This window comes from Clytia hemisphaerica, unplaced genomic scaffold (assembly GCF_902728285.1).
Source record: "Clytia hemisphaerica strain Z4C2 unplaced genomic scaffold, Clytia hemisphaerica genome assembly, whole genome shotgun sequence".
NCBI lineage: Eukaryota > Metazoa > Cnidaria > Hydrozoa > Leptothecata > Clytiidae > Clytia > Clytia hemisphaerica.
This window is the reverse complement of record NW_027103770.1, coordinates 1,773,580-1,797,337: the sequence shown is the minus strand read 5'-3', so window position 1 is coordinate 1,797,337 and position 23,758 is coordinate 1,773,580. Positions and strand designations below refer to the sequence as shown.

General features: G+C 35.7%; 3 protein-coding genes across 3 annotated transcripts in view; 2 read left to right on the top strand and 1 right to left on the bottom strand.

Annotated features, from left to right (window-relative positions):
* Positions 1-64: 64 nt before the first annotated feature.
* Positions 65-4,960, top strand: LOC136805971 (radial spoke head 1 homolog). The gene is made up of 7 exons (XM_067062558.1): positions 65-180; positions 344-457; positions 1,289-1,394; positions 1,724-1,857; positions 2,801-2,893; positions 3,172-3,246; positions 4,628-4,960. Exons 1-7 carry the CDS (start codon positions 136-138, stop codon positions 4,736-4,738), a joined length of 678 nt encoding a protein of 225 aa, XP_066918659.1. The 5' UTR covers positions 65-135; the 3' UTR covers positions 4,739-4,960.
* A 5,374-nt stretch (positions 4,961-10,334) lies between these two features.
* LOC136805921 (uncharacterized) lies at positions 10,335-23,374 on the top strand. Its single transcript, XM_067062497.1, has 15 exons — positions 10,335-10,462; positions 11,481-11,537; positions 12,034-12,061; positions 12,359-12,413; positions 12,799-12,950; positions 15,417-15,539; positions 15,950-15,994; positions 16,449-16,566; positions 18,128-18,337; positions 18,875-18,981; positions 19,352-19,443; positions 19,674-19,700; positions 20,622-20,695; positions 21,507-21,668; positions 22,497-23,374. Exons 1-15 carry the CDS (start codon positions 10,382-10,384, stop codon positions 22,765-22,767), a joined length of 1,602 nt encoding a protein of 533 aa, XP_066918598.1. The 5' UTR covers positions 10,335-10,381; the 3' UTR covers positions 22,768-23,374.
* Positions 23,375-23,376: 2 nt separating this feature from the next.
* LOC136805922 (transcription factor 21-like) overlaps positions 23,377-23,758 on the bottom strand; it is a 2,362-nt gene continuing 1,980 nt past the window's right edge. The window contains exon 3 of the mRNA XM_067062498.1: positions 23,377-23,590. The gene's annotated coding sequence lies outside the window, so the exon portion shown is untranslated. The remainder of the gene's footprint in view (positions 23,591-23,758) is intronic.

The following is a 23,758-nucleotide window of genomic DNA, read 5'->3' as shown; positions in this document are numbered from 1 at the left end:
TCTACATGGTAGAACGGAATCTCTCTCCGAATTTCGAATGTTTTTGTTCGATTCGGAAAACAGTTTGTCGTTTTCTATCAAAACAAAACTTGAAATTGAAGGATCTTTTTACGACTTTTAAAGGTATCAAGCAAAATGTCTGACGATGAACTTTCAGAGAGTGGGGATCTAAACATTGGAGTAAGTGTATTCTAAACTGTCCCTCCAGCCCTCCAGTCGCTAGCTAAATTTCAGCAGTTTCAGTATTCTATATAATATGTCCGCTGGGGTGGTCCCTCTTTTGGGTTCTGTTAAAAAGTTCATACAAAAATTGTGTTTTAGTTTCAGTTTTGTTTTGCTTTAGCACTACGAAGGCGATAGAGATGAACTAGAAAGAAGACATGGATTTGGGAAAGCATTCTTTCCAAACGGTGACACATACGAGGGTGAATATTTGCATGGAAGACGAAATGGAAAGGTAACATTCGACAATAGCTTATGTACGGACCCGGGATTCGACATTCTGATTGAGCCCGGGCCCAGGGAGGGGTACTATTTTTGCGAGATGTCCGAGCCAAAGTTCGAAAATCGACCCTTTGACTTTGAGAGACTGAATTTCGAAAATTTTCTCCATGTTTTGACGTTTTTTCCACCCTCAGAAAGAATATTTACCCTAATAATCGATGACCCTTTCAGTGAGTTGATTTTTGATTTTGGTAATTTTGGAACCTATACGGAGATGGTTTTTGCGGGGTTTTTGTACCCCTTTAAGGGACTGTTCGAGAGTGTGAACAAAGGACCCTTTGTGGCTCACACATACAAGGTACACTTTCTTTCTGTTTCGTTCGTTCGTTCGTTCGTTCGTTCGTTCGTTCGTTCGTTCGTTCGTTCGTTCGTTCGTTCGTTCGTTCGTTCGTTCGTTCGTTCGTTCGTTCGTTCGTTCGTTCGTTCGTTCGTTCGTTCGTTCGTTCGTTCGTTTCGTTTTCGTTCGTTCGTTCGTTCGTCGTCGTTCGTTCGTTCGTTCGTTCGTTCGTTCGTTCGTTTCGTTCGTCGTTCGTTCGTTCGTTCGTCGTTCGTTCGTTCGTTCGTTCGTTCGTTCGTTCGTTCGTTCGTTCGTTCGTTCGTTCGTTCGTTCGTTCGTTCGTTCGTTCGTTCGTTCGTTCGTTCGTTCGTTTCGTTCGTTCGTTCGTTCGTTCGTTCGTTCGTTCGTTCGTTCGTTCGTTCGTTCGTTCGTTCGTTCGTTCGTTCGTTCGTTCGTTCGTTCGTTCGTTCGTTCGTTTGCTCGTCACAATTTTTTATCATACCTTAGGGGGTCTACCGTTTTGCCAGTGGAGCTTTTTATAATGGTGACTACATTGATAACAAAAGAGAAGGGCGTGGTACATTCGTTTATCCCGATGGTTCCAAGTATGACGGTAAGAATTTCCAGATGATATTTTAAAAATCATTATCACCGAGTGAAATTGTAATAGTCTGAGGAAAATCGCAGTCAAGTTCACAACATTTCAAGGCTTTGCAGTCTCCAAAACACCCAATTTTTAGAAAAATGGACAAAAATATGGTGAAAATTAGAACATGTTAAGAACATTTTCTGTTAAGACTCAAAAAGTTAAGAACATTCCAAGGCTTGAAAAACGTTGGATGTTCTTATAATTAAAAAACGTGTATTCCAATTTGTTCAAAGTTTAACCAAATAAACAACAATTTGCTGATTCAACTTTAAAGCAAGCCTTATTTACAATAGGAAGGTGGGACCTGGACACACGACATGGTTACGGTATATATGAATACGAGAATGGTGACCGGTACGAAGGCGAATGGTTCCGTAACCGGAAAACTGGAACTGGGAAATATTTCCACAAAGAATCAGAGTCGATTGTAAGTTCCGTTATGATTAACATTCTTTCTTAATATAATAATGTGTTTTACAATGCTAATTCAGTCTACAAAAAATATCTGAACAGGTAGAACTCCTTGCTGGTCTAAAATCACTGTGTCTTGTTTCTCGAACTCGCGAACCATTCAAAAAGCAACTAGAGTGCGTAAAAGCAGCAAATCCACTGACATCGGAGTGAAAATGATTTATGGGGGGTGTTCGGTATGACGGGGACACTAGACGATCCTATCGTCTACATAAGTGACTAAAAAGGGAATAATTTATGAGGCAGGATAAATTTGAAAATGGAGTTTAGCACGGGACGGAGTAGGCAGTGACGTAAGTAGGTGTAATTACAGCGTTTGTTCCAAATTCTACCGTCACTATTATTTTTTCCCGTAAACTGCCGTGATGGCAGTAGACTCTGCGCATATATTCTTTTCTCGTTTAAAGTACTATCCCTCTAACGGACGATAGCATTATCTACAGGGACCCCCACCATCAATTTTATGGATAACATCATGGACGATTTTAATTGAATTTTTATTAATGATGCTTTATAGAGGAGATTTTTATTCAGCAGATGCTAGTGTGGACTATGATATAGTCTAAGACGAATCACTATCTAAGAAAAAAGCCAAAAGCCGAAGAACTCGCAAACAGGCGTTTTTTTTGCCGAAAAGAGTTTACAGCCGGTAGAGTTTGCCGGTTCTTCGAAACTCTCCCGTCGATTTTTTCCTGTATACCACCATAACGCCATACCACCATTTTTCCCGCCTTTACTATCACTGTAACGGACGATAACATCGTCTAATGCTAGGGTCAATCGGCAAATCAAAAAAAAAAAAGATTTGAAACTGGTGACGAGAATGAGAGGGTTACAACTGGTGGTTAAATAATGGTGGTGTTTGTTTTATACTTTTAACATCTGATTTCACTTTTCAGTCCGAAGGTCAATGGGTAGATGGTAAGATGACGGGCCAAGGTAGTATTCATTATGGTTATTGCAATTTCCAAGGACGATTTAACGCCAATGTTGTAAGTTATAACTTTCATGAGTACATTTTTCATGAGTCATTTTCTCCTACCGATGCTAAAATTTTGAAATTGGGACAAAGCAGATTTCTTGTTTCTTCTTTTAATAAATAACATAATTCTTTAGAAATTTTAGAATATTCAACAGACTGTTTTCAGCTAAAATGACGCTGCTAGCACCTGTCCACCGGTAAATTTCTTCCGGTTTGATAAATAAAGGTTTGAGCCATACCCAAGGGGCTCAAGAGCCTACAATTTTTATAATTTTCCCTGTTTTATAGGTCAAAGGGGTTGGAAAATTTATTTTCCCAAAGAGAAGGATTGAAATCAATGGTGTCTACAAGGCATTTCTACTTGTAAGTATTGATATCCGAAAATTAATTTCATTTTTCGGGAGAAAACTAGAGGTCCAATTTTAAAGCCCTGTGAGATTGTTTAAACTTAAATGATTCTATTTGAAAGTAAAAATATATTTCAAAGTTGGTATTTTCCACAATAAAAATATGATCGATGCTGAGCAAAAAAATAATAATTCTACAACAACTGTAGCTATTCCAATGCCCACTACTTTCGTCTTCATTTCGATCTAACCTCAATTCTTTGTTAGATCACATTGCACTAACGTCGAGATGCGTTTTTTTTATTTTGACATGTTGGTTTATACCGTAGTCCTATGAAATGAAAGATATCAGAACTTTGGAGTCAGAGTCCCCCTTTACTTTAAGTACAGTCAAATCTCTCTATTATTCGAGTCTTTTTTAAATTTGAACAAGAAAGCTTAAGCTGCGTTCAGGCCCAGCAGTTTTTTTGGTAGTGTCAAAATATTTTTCCGTTGCAGCGTCGCCATGTACAACTTAATTTACTGGAGTGAATTTTTTTCGATTAATAATGAATTAATTAGGTGTTTTAGTTCTTTTGAGAAAAATATTTCTTACAGTTTAAAAGGAGCGATTTGATCATATTACTCTGAGGTATTAATTATATATGGTTTAAACTTAAGCATCCACACACAGTAAGTCAGATAATTTCATTTTTAGCCTGGACTCGTCAATTGATAATTGCACCCACAGGCGCCTAAAAGGCAAATCTTTTCGGCCAGTTACGTTTTAAAGATCCATTCCACTGCTCGCTGGGCGGATTAAAATATTGTTCCCTTCAGCTGAAATGTAGTATAAAATGCTCTCTGTAATTCGAATCTTTTTCTAATCCGAAGAAATCTTTTGGTCTCTTTTGAATCGAATTAGAGAGAGCATTAATGTCACTTCAACGATTCACCATTATATAATAAAGGGGGGTTTCAGGGGGTACCCGATTCCGCAATTTCGCCAATTTCTCCTCCATTTTCCGTCAAACCGTCTAAAAATGAACCGAAATTCCTTTTTGCCAATTCCACAAAACTTTTTGATAAATTCCGTTTTTCTCCACTAAAATTGTCTCATTTTCCGTCTCCATCGGAGAACCCAATTTCCATAATTCCGTCTATAAACTTTCGTCCAAAAAAAGGTCCGATACCCCTCCTCCGCCAACCATGAACCCCCCCCCCCCGATAAACTCTCACTTATTCGAACTTTTGTTATTCGATTCTTTCTATAATTCGAAATTGTTGTCAGTCCAACCAAAGAAAATCCCTCTTAAAATATTTTCTATTATTCGAATCTCTCTGTAATTCGAACAAATAAGATTCGCCGTTCGAGTTTGAATTAGAGAGAGTCAATTATACTTGACTTTGTAAACTAGGTAGACGAGTCGTTTCCTGAAGACGGTATGCTAAATCCTCAATATCGATCAATATGGACCACAAACAGTATGAAACCACTGGAAGACATAGAAGACATCATGCAGAATTGACAATGTCGGCTTGATGATTATGGATTGACGTGACTTAGATTTTGGATTGTTTGACTTTTAAAAGTTGGATGCTTGATCCTCATTAAATGAAGTTTCGATAATCTCCTCTTTTGGGAGGTTTGGGTCAAATTCAAAACATTGTAATTCCATAATTGTATCATATCAGACTTTTCTTCATTGATTTAAAAGGAAATTTGAATTTGAAAACACAAGAAAGTGCAATATTCATTTCGACAGTGATCTTTTTTATAAGATATTCTGAAATGTGTCAGGTCAAATGAGAGCTACACGTTGTTTTTATAAGAACATCCAACATTTTTGAAGCCTTTGGATGTTCTTAACTTTTTGAGTTAAAAGTCTGTCTAAAAATGTTCTTAACAAGTTTTTTTTCTTTTTTTCTTTATTCAGAGCAGGTTTGTCCATTTTTCTAAGAAATCGTCTTTTAGAGTCTACAAAGCCTTAAAATATTCTTAACTTGTTCTTAATATTTTGGCCATCGAAGCCTTGTGTTCTTATATAGTTTTTTCTTATAAAAAACATATACTTAGGAAAATGCTATTTGAAAGTATAGCTCCTAACTTTGAGCTGAAAAAACCTAAAATAATTTAATTTTTTAGTGCAGCTTGCAAAAATTTACAAATTTCATATTCATTCAGCATTAAAGAAAGTTTTTGAATGATTTTTTGCTTCATTTCATTCTTCTCAAAAGATTTTGTAAATCAAATCAAAATTTTAGTTGCTTTAACTGATTTGGATGGATTTTAAAATTTTAACAACCATGTGAGCGATTTATTTTGAGTAAAAATGCAGTAAACTTTTGATCAGATTCACATAAATATATTTGTCTGTAGAGCATTTACAGTGTGCAAAAGTGTACAAGTTTTTTTAAGAACAAAAGCATATAACAAGATAAAACTTTGAAGCCAAAATTTTAAGAACATTTTTTGCGGGATTTTAAATACAATTTCTTAGAAAAGCGGTAAAATTACTCACAAAATGCTGAAAATGAGAATATTCTAAGAACATTTTTAAACTTCAAACCCAATTAGTAAAGAACACGAGAAAGGTTCAAAAAAAAATTTTGATGTTCTTACAGAAAAACTTTGCATGCACGTTTTTTGTTATAAGAACATTCAAATTTTTTGAAGCTTTCAGATGTTCTTAGTTTTTCGGGTTCCAAGCCTAAAAATGTTCTTAAAGTGCTCTTATTTTTAGCATTTGTTGAGTATTTTTGTTCATTTTCCTAAGAAAACAGTTGTTTTGAGCCCACAAAGCCTTAATATTCTTAAGTTATTCTTAAGATTCTGGCCACCGAAGCCTTATGTTCTTATATAGTTCTTATAGAATAACCTTGTATACGATATAGACTATGCTGGATAAGGTTCGGGTAAATAATTGGATGTTCTGATTTTTTATATTCCTAACTTTTATGTTAGTGTTGTTCTCGATCACATTGTTCAAAAGCTAACTGAGCTTTCTAAAGTTTTAAAGAATTTCAAGCTAATTTGCAATTCATTCTTTTCTATAAGAAGCAGTAAAATTTTGGCTGACCCTTGGCTGTTTTTGTAGGTACCTCCAGCCTCATATTATTCTTATCTTGTTCTTATTTTAGGATTTTTTGTTCTTAAATTGTTTTTAATTTTGGGAGTTTTTGAGTTTCATTGTTCTAATAAAGCTTAGTCTACACAATAGACAGCTCCAGGCTTTTAGGCCTAACTTAGTCTGGAGACCATACTCTGTTACAAAAATATTTCTATCCTGGGCTATCCTGTCAAAATCCCAACAACTTCACTGAAATACAGAGTATGGAATTATTGACTCAATTCAAATCACTTCAAATCACAAAAGAAAAAACCGTTATCTTTTCAAAACAATTTAAAAGCTCGCGCCACTTCTTGAAACAATAGAGCTGTTTGACGTCATACTTTTGTTTATCAAATCATAACAATAAAATATTAGCCAATCAAATTTTGCGCTGATTCTTACATCTTCAATAATTCCCGGCTACTATGTCAAAACTCTGATATTTTCTGCTCGAACTAAATGCTATACCTCAAAACCACACGGACATTGTAGCCGGGTCTCCCAGCTAGGCCTAACTTTACTCTAGGAGTAGGAGTTTTACGCTTGAAACAAAGGAAGATATGACGTAGCCTAATAAAAGCTATTCTTATATAAAAGTCTCGTGGTCAGCTCAATGCTTAACTGTTTAGGTGTTTGAGTGCAGTTACTCCAGACGAGCTGATACTGTTTAATTAGAACAGTTTTCCCTCTCCGGAGGCTATTCAAGAAAAGACCGTCCACATAGTAGTGGAAAATATTGTCCATGAGTAGATAGGGGGAGCTTGAAAATAAAAATTTTAGGGGGAGATCATTGAAAAAATAATATATCTTTTGCCCGGACATTTTCGTCTCCATCTGAACCATATCTTTGAAAATCTTTTTATCGCGGTTACAATTTCCAGGTTTAGAATAAAAATTTTGTGAAATATCTGATTGATATATTTCCTTCAAGTTTGGTTGGTGTGTTATTTTAATGGCTATAAGAAGGCTCAAATTGTACGCGCGATAAAACTATTTGAAATGTTGTATCGATTTTGAATGTTATATACATTATATCAGGTTGAAAATGAATTGGTATTATATCATATAGATTATATCGATATATATATACATTTCCTACTTTTCTTTGCCCTGTGCAGTTCTCCCGTCGCGGCACGCCGAACCGGGTTCTCGGCCAACTTACGATTCTATTCTTTTCAGTTTTTGTGTGATTTTTTCTATTTTTATGTAAGATTATGTTTGTTGTAGTGTCTGTTTGTTGTCTGTTATTTATTTGGAAGCTGCTGGTCAGTTCCTTTTTCTACTATGTTTTCCGAAGGCGACTGAGTGTGGGCCCTTAAACACGTGCAAAGTCACTATGCCAGTCACAAGTCTGGGACTTCGGGTTTTGTTTTGTTTATGTATCCTTTTTTTTTTTTTTCTTTTTAATTTATTTGATGTGTTTGCTTTTGTATTTGTCCCCATTTTGTATGTATTTTGATGAACTTACGGAAGTGTGTTTATCAAAAAAGTTTTTTGCAATTCATTGTTTCTCCACTATTACTTTTCTTCTATCTTCATTTGGATTAGGTTTTTCTTTCACATACCACTATTTAAATTCCCTTTAACTTTTTGCTAAATTACCCTCTGTTTCGGAATGATTAAAAAATAAAAAATACCAAAAAAATCGTAAATACACACAATTAACAAAAATATTCTTAACTGTTTTCGTTTTTATCAGTTTGAGTTATTTATATATCAATACTTTTCTTTTTCTAAAATGACAGATATTACATATCTTCACTATATATATAATTCGCGAATGCAGATTTCAGTACAGTCTCAAACTCAGAGTTTTAAATTCTGGTAAATCGATAAATGGGGTGCTTCTATAACGGTTCTTTTTGATGCGCGATAAAAGTTTCTTTAAAGCAATCCCTTTATTTGGACATCAAAGAGCCTGTGAGGACAAAGCGTAAAAATTTTGCAGCAGTAACACCGTATTCTTGTAATCTATAGACCTTTTCATAAATTACGTCACGAACATCACTTGCCTCGTTTTGAAATTATTGCCATGACGATTGACTCCCAAGCGGATTTTATCAAAACTTTTTATTCATAAAAAATCATTTAACGTCCCAAGGGACATAATTACTATGGAAATTGTTTGAATACGAGGCAAACGATGTTCATGACGTAATTTATGAAAAGGTCTATTGTACAGTGAGAGGATCGTGAAAAAAATACCATTAGATGCTGAAAATATTCTTGTAATCCATACCCTTAAAAGTTTAAAATATGACGTTACTTTCATGACAAGATATGAAATTACACAACTCAAATCACTCACAGTAAATTTTAATCTTGTAACTTAATATTCTCCAAAAAAGGGAGGCAATTTTTTATTACTTTCTATAGACTTTGTATTCTATAGATGTATCGAAATCCCATTAAGTAAGAAGTATTGTTGCATTTGAGATTATTATATGAAGCAGACAGGTAGGTGTGTTGAAATGTTGAAATGAAGTGTTTTTGGAAAGAGACATTTTATACTTAGCCTACACAATTTTTAAAACTAAGATTGATTTTATTTTATTACAAAGAATTCCAAACCCTAGCACTGAAATTACAGAATGTGATTCGTTGAAACTTATACGTTTATCGCGTGGTTTTTAACCCCCTTTACTAAAGTTTTCGTTACTGAGGCCCTCCAGCGGACCTTTAATGCATGCAATAACGCAAATTTTTTCCTAAATTCACGCAAAGCTAAAAGCAAAAATCTTCGAATTCTGCATGCCAAGAGGAAGGATGTTTTTCATGCAAATCGAATTTTTAAAATCAACTCTAACTCGGGTCTTTCTTGTTTGTTTCATTTTATTGTTTTATTTTATCTGACTTTTGTTTTCATTGGCTCTAAGCGTAGAATAACTTTGCGAGAACTTGGAAATTTTCAATTTTGTAATTTTTTTTTCAATATGCTTTCAAAAGATTCTTCAAGTCTTCAGGTACGTTAGTTAGCATAGGGCTAACTAAAAAAACTCTGAACAGTTTTCACCCTAATCGCAGACGTCTATAAAACCGTGTGTAATCCGTTGGTGGACACCAGTTAGCCACTAGTACTAGCATGGAGGTATAAAGAAAAACAGGAGTTGAATTTGCTGGTAATATTGTTCGTTAAAACGATATTAAATAAAGCTTATCCCCACGAAACAAGCTTATGTTCCATTTCTGTTATCCGTTAAATTTTGATTTGAAAAGATATTTTCTTAAGCTAGAAAATGAAAGATTCTTTCTAAGCACACAAGATTTCAGACTCAATTTGTTGACAGAACGTCACTGGAAAATTTCCAAGGCCAAATATTTTCTCTTACACTGATGTAAGAAGCAATGAAGAAAGTTCGTCTCATCTAATTTATAACCATTATGAGCCGATGAGATTTCACTGATCGACAAAAGATACATACGGAAGCCCAATAGTGCCATTTAGATTTTCATTTAATTTTCAGAATCACCAAAATTAATGATATCTCCATTTTGCAACTATCAGGGCCACCATTTTCAAATATTTTTTAGTTTCGTTGTTGATTTTTTTAGTTTCATCGTCAATTTTTTAGTTTCGTTGTCATTTTTTTTAAGTTTCGTCATTAAAAGATTAAAGGAGAATCTAAATGGCACTAATGGGCTTCCGTAATAAATGAATTTTCGAATTTTTTGAATTAAGAAATTATTTTAACGTGATCAAGGCCCTTATTATAATGCACGATTAAAGCATTTGGATAACTCTTGCAGTTTTCGTTAGTCACAATAATCCAGTGATGGATGAAGGGGGTCGTACGGGTTTGACGGTATAAACCCTTTTTCCCACTGTGTTTCGTGTTTGAAGTAAAAGTAAAAGATTTTTAGATAGATAGATTTCTTTGTCGTTGTTGACGATGCTATAAGGTATTTTGGTGTTGGCACGTCCTGAAACGCTCAACTTACGAGTAATCCCTATTTCAAGGTAAAAGAGGTTAGGTAAATTTAATAATATTTGAAATATTATATATTTTAAGATTATAACATCAATGCCTAATTAAGGATAAAATCTCACAAAACCAAAAGATGAAGTGCAGCGACATATTGTATCCACCTGGATCATCAAGGTTAAACCCAACAGTTGCCACCTCTTTGTTTCTCATACTGGTAAGTTTTTCGCCGTTCATTGTTGTAGCGAGTTTATATATTTGCACTTTTGAGGATTCATGATTTGGTATAACCCCGGGGGGGGGGGGGGCACTGGGTTTGCGGACTGACGGTTATGTGCGGGCCAAAAATTGGCTTTTAAAATTGCACCCTTACAGTGCAGCAAAAATCTGTGAAAATCATACCCTTAGAGTGCATTTTCCCCCAAATTTTCGATCCCTTTTGTGCAAAAAATGATCAAAATATCTAGATTTTTCAAGACTTTTCTGAAATTTCTACCCTTACAGATGCACTGTTGCATTCTTGAAAAATTCTAGTTTTTCCGACCCTTACAGTGCATTTTAAACATATTGGAAAAGGTACCCTTGGCACCCGCACATACCTGTCGGTACTTTTGCCCAGCTCCCCCCCCCCCCCGGGGTATAACCCTGGTCCTAGACACTCAAGGAAGCGAACTTTCCTCGACAATTTGAGGCGGGAACAGGGCTCGAGTTGGAAGAACTGAAAACAGTTATGTCCGAAGGATGATGATGATGATAACCCACAGTTTTTGACTGACGAAATCGAGGACGGTAAAAGTGCTGATTTACCGTTGTCCTCAGTCAATTAGGATCTAGTCAAATCAGAAGATAACCGTTTCCGTCAAAGAAAAATAGACATGCAAAAACTCGGTTTTAAGACTGAGACCTCAGTCGGAAGCGACCCAAAAGCTCGTTTTTCGATAGCTATCTTCCGGTGGTACAGGGGAGGGCGCCACTCTTTCTCCCTGGATCACCTCACTTTGAAAATTGAAAGCTAGATCCGTTTAAGTCAGATTACCCGGGTGACTTACAATTCAAATCTATTATAGTTGAATCTTGTTAAGTATCCCAACGGATAAGTCGTACGCGCATAAAGTAATAGTCCCATTTTTCTTCGATCCCGCCCTAGAGCTAACTTACCCTTGAGATGAGATTGAACTTTCGTGCTATGCTGGACTACATTATATCTACCAGTCCTATGTATTATTTTATTCTAGTTTTCAACACAAATTACGCTGACTGCACCATTCTCTTATTTACCAGCAATGGTTTTGGTAAGTCATTACTTTGACTAGCAAATTAGTATTTTTTTAATGGAAGATAACTTTTATAATATTACAATGTTAACTAACCGTCATGCTACGTCAGGCGGTGGGACCATAAGGGCAGCGGACGTTTACTAAAATAGGAACTGCGTAGGAGGACGAAGAAATGTTGATGATAAGGTAATGATTAACAGCTTTTTAGCCCCTACTGACGTGTAATCATTTCTTTACCGAATCTAGTATCATAACAACTTAGGGATCAATCATATAATGGTTACAACCCATAGAAAAAAATAAGATCTTTAATTTTGATTGAATTTAAGCAAAAGATCAATTGAAACTGAGATCGAATATCGATCGGGGTCGATTTACTATCATCTAAATCAAATTTAGAATTTCTTTGATTGTGATGCTCAATTAATCAAACTCAATTCAATTCAATCACCTTCCTCTACACTAATTACATCACACCACTGAATAACTGCATTTCTTCTTCAATTTTTAGTCCTTTGGATACTCAGACAGACAGAGAGGTAATCAGTAATAATATTTTGAACCATACATATAAATTTTGCATCCTGTTTTGGTAAAATTCCCAGCACCCTATTACATATTTTTAAAAGAATGTTAATATATAATAAAAACACGAAGCCCAAAACCTAAGAACAAGTTAGGCAAAAATCTGAGAATCACGTTTTAGTAGATCGCTGACTAAATTTTGATTTAATGATGGGTATTTTTTCGGGACAGAAAAAAGATACTAAAGTTTGATTGAAAATTTTAAATGGAAATCTTTATCGATTATATGTAATGAAATTTCATTTCCATAGGTTTTTATGCTGGAATAATTGCATCATCATTGTTTGTTGGTCGATTTTTTGGAGGGTAAGATTTATAGGTTTTCCAGATCGAGGCTGCGTGTAATTTGTAATTTAAGATGTCTGCGATTCAGAACAAGAGAAATCAAATAATGGATGGACTGTAAAAATATTTTTGATCGGAAGGAATAAGCAAGTTCCTTTCAAATCCATCAAAATAAGTCAAAATTTAAAAAAATGTTTGCTGCCAAATTTTATTTTCTTCGAATTTTAGCTTCTTGTCAAACTAAGTCCTTGCTAAAACTAAAAAGTCTATCGTACGTATCCGTTAATATGTCTTTAGCCGTTTGATGATCTTTATGGCAGTCGGCGACCTGTTATCGCTGATCAGTCCTGTCTTTTTTCTTTCCTCTTCGGTGCCTTGTTGTATTTATCGTTATTCGAAATTTCAGATACTTTTGGGGTTGGCTGACAGACAAGATTGGTCGACGTCCAGTTCTTCTCCTCTCCTCGACTCTGGTGTTATTGGCAACCCTTGCGTTTGGATTCTCGACCACCTTTGAAGTTGCAGTGCTGACCAGGTTTCTTCAAGGATTATTCAATGGTAATGCAATTATCGTTAATTTCATGATCACAGACCCATTGAGTTAAGTCTCACTGGAAGATTTGGCCATTCATCTCCAGTTGAAAAATTACCTTACAATTTTCCAAAACTCATTGGTGTAAAAAAATCTCAAGGGTGGTAAAAGGAAGAAGTAAGGTGTTGGTGTTTTAGTGAATCACCCCAACCATAGTATAAGAAAGCCGCGGCTGGAATGGTAACATCTGAACTTCTGTTGTTCTATCTCTGTCGTATTTGATGACTATTTTTTGATTAAGAGATCAGTAATGTAGCATCTTTAATGGTAAATTTTATTGGTTTGTCGTTAATACTTACTTTTCAGTGTGTTTTAGACATTAATGATATGCCCTTGATAATACACTTGCATTATAAAATCATTGTAAAGGAAAGATCAACAATAAGAAATTTAAACAAGCACAAATGGCTGGGCTGAAAGAACTAAAAAATAAACAAAGTGCCTCGAATGCCTTCGCAATATTTCACTGAAATCTTTTTAGAAATCAATTAAAAAGTACATCTAGATAATACTGTGAAAGTTTCAAGCCAGCACCTTCAAAATTTATCATTCAAACTGACAAGAAAGTTGTCATCTTGAATATAGTTCTTATAATTTCAATTTTGGCAAAAAACTATTGTTTCCACAAAATACCCCTAAAATATGTCCAAAATTAGTTCAAGTGTTCTATTGGGTACAGAGTCAAAGATATCTAGCAACAAAAAAACTTTTTGTAAAAGAAAGTAAGAGAAAAATTTCAAAAGCTATCTACCAGTGGATACCCCTTAAAACCACATACCCCTTAAAACCCACAATGTTGCATTTTTGGCTTTCATAACTACCAGATTTAATTTTATGTGGTATGTTTCACTTTTTTACAACCTCTTATAAATGTTCTTTCATAAAATACCAAATTTTAAGGATTTCAAAGATGCTAAAGTATCTTAAAATTCGAAGTTATTCAAAATTTTATCAAAAATCCCTTCAAAAAATCAGGTTTTTTGGACCTAGAAATTACACAATTGAATTTAAGGTCATAAAACCTATACTTTTTAGATACCTATACTTATGGTAGGTATGAAAAAATCATTTTCATCTTCGTGAATAGACCCCAACAACGAAAATGACAGGCCCTTAAAGTTCTACTTTAAAGCACTTTTATGGTGATGATCAATAAAATCTGAAAATCGACTTTCTCAAAACCTGGTCATGTTGCATACCAAAATGTCACAAATTTGATGGAGATTTAGAAAAACATTAGAACCATAGGTCAAAAATGAAGCGAATGAAGGTTTTGGCCTTTCGTAGCCGTTTTTGACGAAAAAGCCACACACAATTGCATTATGGGCATGAAATCCTGAAAAATGAAAATATTGTTGTGGGAATGAATTTCTAGCAAGTCTTTGAACCATTGAATCACGAAGCAACACCAAATTTGTATCCATCAGCTTGAGTATCCCGTTAGCAAGGGTCGGACTTTGTGGTTTTTTCCTTATTTTTGTAGGTTTTAAGGGGTATTTTGATTTTAACACATATTTTTGAGATCATTTAGGTACTAATGGTATATTCATAACATTAGTAACTTTACAGTGAATCACTGTTCAAAATTTGAGGTCAAAAGAACTTTTTTGTAAAAAGTTATTCGAGAAAAACCATTTTGTAGGTTTTAAGGGGTAAATAGCTAAAACTGCACTTTTTCACTTCCTCGTGAAAAACTGAAAACTGTTTTCTACAAAACATCACTGCTAGGGAAGACAATCATAGACAACGTACTTTCAACACAAAAAGTTTCAGCCTTACACTCCAACTAAACAATGAGATAGAGGGTACCACTTTTTATTGTGGGTTTTAAGGGGTATCCACTGGTACCAATGATAAACTGAGCATCTTGATGTTCTTATAAAGCTCGGAGACAGAGATGGAACAGCAATTAACTGAAAAGACAATGCGGTAGATATTCCAGCCGCGGCTTTCTTATACTATGCCCCAACCAATCCAAAAAGAGAATTTCGAATAAAGTTCTTATTGCCTAAAATAAGCATTTCGCAAAGAATAGACCTTTTCATAAATTACGTCACGAACATCACTTGCCTCGTATTCAAATAATTACCATGGTGATTATGTCCCTTGAGACATTAAATGATTTTTTTATGAATAGGAAGTAGTTCTAATAAAATCCACTGGGAGTTAATCACCATGGCATTAATTTCAAAACGAGGCAAGTGATGTTCGTGACGTAATTTATGAAAAGGTCTATTGGTAGTTAATTTCTAAAATCAAAAAAAAGTTAATTTTGACAAGAACTTATTTTGGCGAGGCAACAATTAATAGTTTTGGCGATAGAATTCGTCGAATTGCTTAAAATTCAATAAACAACAATATTTGAAAAAAAGCAAAAACCACAGCTTTGAATCTTTAGTTTTCTGATGAAATACGATATAATATCTTTCTAGGTGTCATTGTATGTGGGCGAGCAGCGTTTGCAGAAATATGTGACGAAACAAACCAAGCTATTGGAGTATCTTTGGTATTTGCAGCATGGAATTCAGCAATCGTTTTTGGCCCTGCCGTTGGAGGCACGTTATGTTCTTGTTCTAGGAATATTTTTTTTTGGGGGGGGGGCACTAGTGTTGGCGGATGAGGGGTATGTACGGATGGGACCTCCAAAGGCAAAGACCGACCTTTAGAGAGACTTTTTTGAAAAATGTTCTTCGATTTTTGAAAAACTCCCTACTCTTAGAGAGACTTTTTCAAAATATTTTTCTAAAAACTTTTGATTTTTACGAGCCTTAGAGAGTATTTTGAAGGGTGAAAAACCGACTCTTACCGTCATACCTAGCACCCATTTTTGCTTAAGTACCCCCCCCCGAGGAACATTTAGGTGATTAACATGTGTTTTATTTTGGTTCGGTGAACCACTACTTTCGTCAACTAAATATGACACAAAAATCAAAATTCATACTCTCACCATTCTCATACTTTTCAGGATTTTTAGCCGAGCCAGTAAAGAAATACCCATCAACCTTCAAAGGTAAGAGAACACTTTTACTATAAAAGCTTATTATAAAAATTACTGCAACCGACAATCTAAGCCTTATAAAGACTTTAATTGAAGTTTTGTGTGCCTATTAAAGAAGCTCAAACAAGAACCAACTAAAGAATATTTATGGAAATTCAAAAATTCATATTGCCATACGTACTACACTAAGTTATACGTGACATTGAACTCTGGTACAGAGTAACTAAAGAATTGCTTCGTTGATTTTCTGGTGCGATGGCCAAGTGGTCAAAGGCGTCATTGTCTCAAACCAAGGATTCGCAGTTCGAGTTCGAATCCCCACTCCTTCCAATGTTCCGTTCAGTTCATAGATAACGGAGCCGGCTGGCCGTGGACCCCGTGAAAACAATCGAAAGACTGTCTAAAAGTCCTAGACTACTGGGTTATCCACGTAAAATATCGACTCTATCTATCTATTCCAATTTAGACTCTGGGTTTTTTGCTCGTTTTCCATTTGTTCTACCAAGTTTGTTGGTGGTTGGTGTCTTGTTGATGGCTATTATTATGATTTTCTTCACATTCAAAGAAACTAAACCACCACCAAGGTAAATCGCATTCTTTCCGGGTTTCCAGAGAGTCAAACATCATTTACTATGAATAATATCTACGTTAATTCGTCAATCGCGTACCCAGAGCCACTTTCACCACTTTTTGGTCAAGATGAACTCTCCTATTTGATACACCATCCTTTTCCAAACTCGAAAATTTATTTAGAGTCTAAAGGCCGGTTTCCACTTGCGCGCGCTACGATCGCACTTTTGGGCTTCAATCCTTTTTGCTTGGAAAAAAGATTACGTCATAAAAATGTAGCGCGCGCTTGAAAAAAAAGTTGAACACATTTCAACTTTTTTCAACCGTTACGTCAGTTCGCACCAATGGAGTTGCTTCATTTTTCTTTTGACCAATAGCGTGGAAGCTTTGCTCGAAAAAGCGCGATCGAAGCGCGCGCAAGTGGAGACCGGCCTTAAAACCATGTTCAGACGTTATGGTTCCGTATCGTTCCGAAACGAAACGATTTCGAAACAAATGTGAACGCCAAAATTTGAAACGTCAAAAAAGAAGACGCTGCAAAGCAAAACAAATCGAAACGGTTTCGCTCCACTATTTTCATTGGAATGGAACTGCTCTGTTTTCTTCCTCCGAAACGTTCAGAAACTAAGAGCCTGAACCTTTCATGTCAAAAAAGTACCGAAAACACTGAAAACACCTTGTCTGAAACACTTTTTCTGAACCTTTCATGCTTTTTGGGGGTGTTTTTGGCAAAAATCATTTCCCAGAAACACCTTACCTCTCGAGGTGGTGTGTTTTCAGCATTTCCTGTGTTCCTGGGATTTCCATAAATCAACTCTCAATTTTCTCCATAAAATCCAAGCCAAAATACATTACCTGAAACACCGGCAAGTTTCTGAACCATTCAGTGTTTCGCTGGTGTTCAAGGTGTTTTTCAAGACGATTTTGAAGCTCTTGCAGTGTCATGTTGGAACCAATCAGATAAAAATCGGGTTGAAAATCGGGTTAGAAAATCGGGAAAAAATCGGGAAAATTAGCCAGTCGGGACTTTTTTAACAGTCGGCTCCAACAGGACATTCGGTGTTTTTAAAAACTTTGAAAACTGAACCATTCGTGTTCAAAAGTGTTTTCTGCAAACCAGGTAAGCAATGTGTTTTTAAAGACATGAAAGGTTCAGGCTCGAATATGAACACACTCGATCCGTAACGGAAATCATACCGGAACAATACGAAGCCGTAACGTCTGAACATGGTCTAAAAATTCAAAATGAATTCATATGCTACTACACCCCTTTCTCAGTGCCCCGGTGAAACTTTTTACCTCAGTTAGGGATGAAAATTTCTATCGAAATACCAATTGGGGAGAAATTATATTTTTCTGACTCTGAAAATCAAGTTGAAGTGTCTTAGGAATGCAATTTTTTCATTGAATTTCGAGTTGGAATGAAATCAAAGTCAATATCTCAGTGGACTGAAAATTTGGGGTATCTATCACACCGGTAACGAGATGTAGGCCATAGATTTTCCAGTGGTTTAGGGGGAGGGATTCCACCAAGTCTGCGACACAGGGTTTTTTAACTGCTCAACCTCTTTTTAGTATCGCAACCAAAGAAGATAGTGAGAAAATACCACTCCTAAGCCATCAAAAGAATACTTCACCAGAATCAACATCACCAAACGAGGAGAGCAGATTTTACATCGAAGACCAACAGATACGAGTGTCCTATATCATCAAACAAGAAGAGGATGGATGTTTCAAGAAATTATGTTCCAAAATTAAGAAATGGTCTTTATACGAGCTGATAACGTAAGTTAACTTCCCTGCACTTTCAACCCAGTATGATTCAAACAAAACTTATGTTAGGTGGATAGAAGTATAATTATTTCCAAAACTTCTTTCAAGATTTTCAAATCATTTAGCAAAATACTTTATGACTTTTTGAGGAATTTTTGTGATTTTGGAAGCACTAACACAGAATTGATTGCCTCTTTAATAGTGGCCGGGTAGCTCAGTCGATAGAGCATTCGCCTTACAATCTAAGGGGTGTGGGTTCGATCCCCGGTCACTGCCAACTCAGCGGATGAGTAGCTTAGATTGGGTAATCTGATGTAGGCGGTAAATTACTGGGAGATGAGAGTAGGTGTGGCGCTCCACCTCAGCATTCGATATCCTAGGTCTAGCGCAAATAGAAAAGGGGATAGACTACCTCACTCACGGCTCCGCCGACAGCCACCAGATGAATATACTTAACTTATTAGTAACTCCGCCGTCTTCAAAATCGTAGATACATGAACTCGCTAATTCTAATACAGTATCATGGATTCTTTATTTCAATTTTTATAGAGATAAAACAGTGATGTTGGTGACAATGATGTTTGGTATGTCAGGATTTTGTATCATTGGATTTTCAGAACTCTCTTCACTATGGATGGCCACTAACTCAAAATATGGTAAGTAATGTAAAATTCTTCAACTTCTAAGTTTTTCTTTATCTCTAGGCTAAATTTAACGTTCATTTTATGGCATTAAGTCCTGTCCCCTTTTAGTAAACTAGTAAACTAGTAAACCACGTTGTCGTATTTTGCTGCAGATTAAACTTGCAATATGTTTATGTTCACTGAATACCACTTTCCAAATCACTCTCCCGCAGCATTTTCTATTTTTTATAAGAACTCTTTTTTATAAACACTATTCCTGCGTTTCTGTGTCCAAGGGAAGACAGACGCTTGCTAGTATAGTCCCCTTTTTAAGTTGCTTCCAAATAAAAGCATTTTAAGATTTCCGAAATTTTTTAATTTTTTTTCATTCCTCTTATTTCAGGTGGTTTGAATTTTTCAACAGATAAGATTGGGACAGCACTTCTTGTACCTGCGATTGTTTCAGTCATCATACAACCCATTGTTTTTGGAAGGGTGAGTATTCTTACCGGAACTATTATTATCCGTAGCTTCCTACTTTCTTTATTCAGTGATATTCCACTCTTAAATATCATTTCAACGAGCCCAAAACCACCATTTTATTTAAATTCAATCAAGAAATACAACCTTTTCGATTCCGCTACAGATTATTTTGACACAGACTTTGATTCTCTGTATATCGACACTTATGTCACAAATTATCTTGTTTTATTTCTTGCTTATAGTTTGAAAAAAGATTTGGTGGAATAAAGGTAAGAACGAGATACTATTTATATTGGCCATTTCACAGTCGCAAAGCGTAATGGGTAATCAGGACCACTATGCGCTTATGACGACTTGGTACAAAGTTTTGATAAATTTTGAATTTTTTTGCGTCTAACCAACGGGAAACCGTTATCGGGGCACAATCAGTCCTGATTACCCATGATTCATTTCGACTGCGAAATAGCCTATAGTCTATCGATTTCAGACCCGGGGGGGGGCCAGCTGCAAAAGGACCGACGGTATGGTGCGGGTCCTAAGGGAACCTTTTCCAATATTAAAAATGCACTGAGGTCGGAAAAACTAGAGATCACTGTAAGGGTAGAAATTTCAGAAAATTCTTGAAAAACCTAGATATTTTGACCAAAAATGCTAGAATTTTGACCATTTTTTGCACGAAAAGGATCGAAAATTTGGGGGAAAATGCACTCTAAGGGTATGATTTTCACTGATTTTTGCTGCACTGTAAGGGTGCAATTTTAAAAGCCAATTTTTGGCCCGCACATACCGTCAGTCCGCAAACCCAGTGCCCCCCCCGGGATTTCAGATCCATGTAATCTTATAAAGCGATTATAAACAGTTACGTAGAAAGTGTACAAAGAACTTGTTTTTAGAAAGAAACCAAGTCTAGGGACCGTAGTGCAGTGGTAGAGCATCCGGCTACGGTTCACAAGGTTGAGGGTTCAACCCCCGTTTGGGTCATACCAAAGATTCCCAAAACGGTACTTGATGCCTCTCTGCTTGATGCTGAGCAATTAAGAGAAGGATCAAGGGTAAGTGGAGAAATCCAGCGAGAAAGAGTGGCGCCTTCCCCTACCCTTCGGGTCGCCTCCGACTGCGGTCGCGGACTTACTTAAGTCTAAGATGAACATGTAAACCATATCTAATACGAAAATATTATTTTCTTTTAGACATTGCAATTATCTCTATTGATATTGGCCATCTTCACTTTCTTCTTCCCTTTCATACACTACACTATCAAAAGGTATACCAAAATAAACCCATCTTTAGGTCTTTATTCACGGAAGAAATGCTGAATTTAGTTTCAATCGTTTGGGACCGTGGTAAATAGCAAAGCAAATCAATTACAATAAACTCTTGCTTATTCAAACGTCTATTATTTGAATCTTTCTATAATTTGAATTTATTCCCAATCCCGTTAAGGGGAAACCCTCTTAATATGATTTCTATGATTCAAATCTCTCTGTAATTCGAACAAACAAGATTCGCCGTTCGAGTTCGAATTAGCAAGAGTTAACTAGCCTCATCTTTTTGGACCCTGAAAGTTTTGTGAAGAACTACTACAGAAGGGGTAGAGTGGTGTTAGGGGTAGGAAAAGGGCATTAGCATAGCCCAGGTTATATTAGAGATTTGGGAGAAGCTATTTTTGTGAGTGACGCAATTTTCACAAGCCAGCAACTTATAAAATCTTTGGCAAACTGAAAAGGTGTTTAACTACTGTTGTAAAATCTCGTGGAAATTATAAAAAATCCATTAGACAGGGCTGGTCAAGTTTTTTTTCAAACATTAACATACTTTGAAACTTTAAAATCAATTATTGAGGCACCCAAAACGGATTTCGTGATTACGTGATTTGGAAATTTTTTTCTTCGTGATTGCGTGATAAAAGGTCAAAACTTGATGGTTATTTGAAAGGTTTTTGAGCCATCATGCGTGATTTTTTGCTGATTTGCGTGATCACGAAGACAAAAAATTACGTGATATCGTGATCAGAGTTACCACTGGGGGCCTTATTATTCCTATAAATTAAGCCAATAAATTCATTGATTTTAAAGCCGAAAACTACTTTGGTCATTACTCATAACCACTGGCATGGTCCGAATGATTGCAGACATAAGCAGCCGTTCAGCTTTAGCACTTTTCATCAACAATTCTGTCTACCCTGAACAAGCTGGCCGTGTTAATGGATTTGCTTTCTCTGTTCAAGAAATTATGAGGTATGATTCAGATCATTTAATACATAATATACATTAGCCTGGATATCTAACCTGTATATTTTGATGTTTCTGCTATTTACAGCTTGGTCTACCTACATGCTGGTAAACCTAGGGTTGGTAATTTTGATTTGGTTCTTCCAGAAAATGTTCGATTTTTGATTTTCGTGAATTTTGGACCCTTATAGAGACTCGATTTGCTTTTAATTGGTTTTATACCTCTTTGAGAGACTTTCGAGAGTGTAAAAAGGGACCCTTATGACCCTAATTTCCGGCACCGAACTATGGCTACTTATTAAAAATGGCGTAATATTTTTTTTCAGCTAGGGACGAAGATACTCCAACTAGTTTTTTATACAAATAATATATTTTGTGGTGAAAAATTTCTCTGGAGTGGCCAAGGCAAATATGGCGCCCTTCTGAAAGATTTTTTGTTTTTGGCGCCCCTCTCTATACGCTCATTTTACTTACGAATACAAAAAACTAAATCATAAACACAAACAAGGGAGTGTGCGAGCGAAGTGAGCCAGAAAATTTTGAGTTTTTGAGGTGATGAGGGGCGCCATCTTTGTTTTTTCATTTGTCAATCTTTCGATATGGGCGCCTGAAAAATCCTTCTTGACGCCCCTTATTTTTGGGTGCCCCTTCTCAAAAGGCTCTGCTGGGGGGGCCTGGACCCCCTGCCACCACGCGACCGTTTGTGGTGAGTTAGGTTGAGGGAGAGGTGCTGTAGGTTTTAAGAGTTACATAATGCATTGAATCGAAAGAAAAAAGAAATGAATCTAAAGTGTGCATTTTGAAGCAAAAATTTGTCTCATTCTTATCTTTCAGAGTTGCATCACCGACAATGTTCGGTGCATTATTTTCATGGGCCATCGATTCTCAACAACACCAAATCATCTTCCCAATCGATTACAGACTTCCGTTTCTAATTATCGCTATTGTTATATTCGGTATATTAGTATTGACATTGTTATTACCGTTAAGCATCAATGCAGCAAAAGCAGTCAAAGATTCACCAGAGTCGTTGAGACCTACCGAAGTCGGAAATATATCAACAGCTTCCGCATCATCTAGCTTTATGGAACACAATAGGACTTGATGGGGAAATCATGTATACGGTTTGTTGGGAAAGACAAAAATCTGAATTCTTTTACACGTTTTTTATGAACATCCAAAATTTTTGAAGCCTTCAGATGTTCTTAACTTTTCGAGTTTCAAGCCTAAAAATGTTCTTAAAACATGTTCTTATTTTTAGCACTTTTTCAGCAGTATTTTTGTCTATTTTCCTTTGAAAACAGGTGTTTTAGAACCCACAAATCCTAAAAATGTTCTTGGAAAAATTTATTCATTTGGAACTTTTTGACGAAAAAATATTTTTTTATGTAAATTTTTCTGCGAACTTTTGGGTCGGGGTAAGAAAGGGTTGGGTAAGATAATTGGACAGATGTCGGGAAAACTTCACCCGGAAACAATGTTGCTTTAATAAAAAATCCAAAAACTAATTAAGTGTCTTCTTTTTCTGTTTAATCAAAAATTGCAAAAAAGCTGATGTTTCAAGGAATGAAATTCCAAAAGGGTCGAAAAAAAAGTCCTGTATCCCAAGATAATAGTGTTTTAACTTTTGGCAAAATTCAAGGTTAGTCAATGATTTGGTTTTCCTAAGCTAAAAAGATTTTGGTACTTATGAAAGCAAGCATAACCCAAAAAATTAATTTGTTTAGTTGATTCAAGAATAATCTTTTTATAATAAATAATGACCTAATAAAATATAAATATCTTATTTTAAAAATAAATATATACAAGTTATATTTTTAGTTTTTTAGAAAATAATTTTAATTTTGATTTTTATAGTAGAAAAATAAGTGGAGCTCTTGTGAATCACACATCAGATCTTCTTGCTAATAGGGACCAAAGACGTACTTCTAAAATAAGAGAGCAAAAAGAAAGATTTCATTAAACGAGCCTCAAAGTTTATTTCTATTTGGATGTTTGAATAACCTTACTGACCTTTATGGATAGATAATTACTGTGTCAAAAAGATCTGCTCTCCTACACAAATTTTGCGTCCCTCTTGTCTACGATACTGTGGC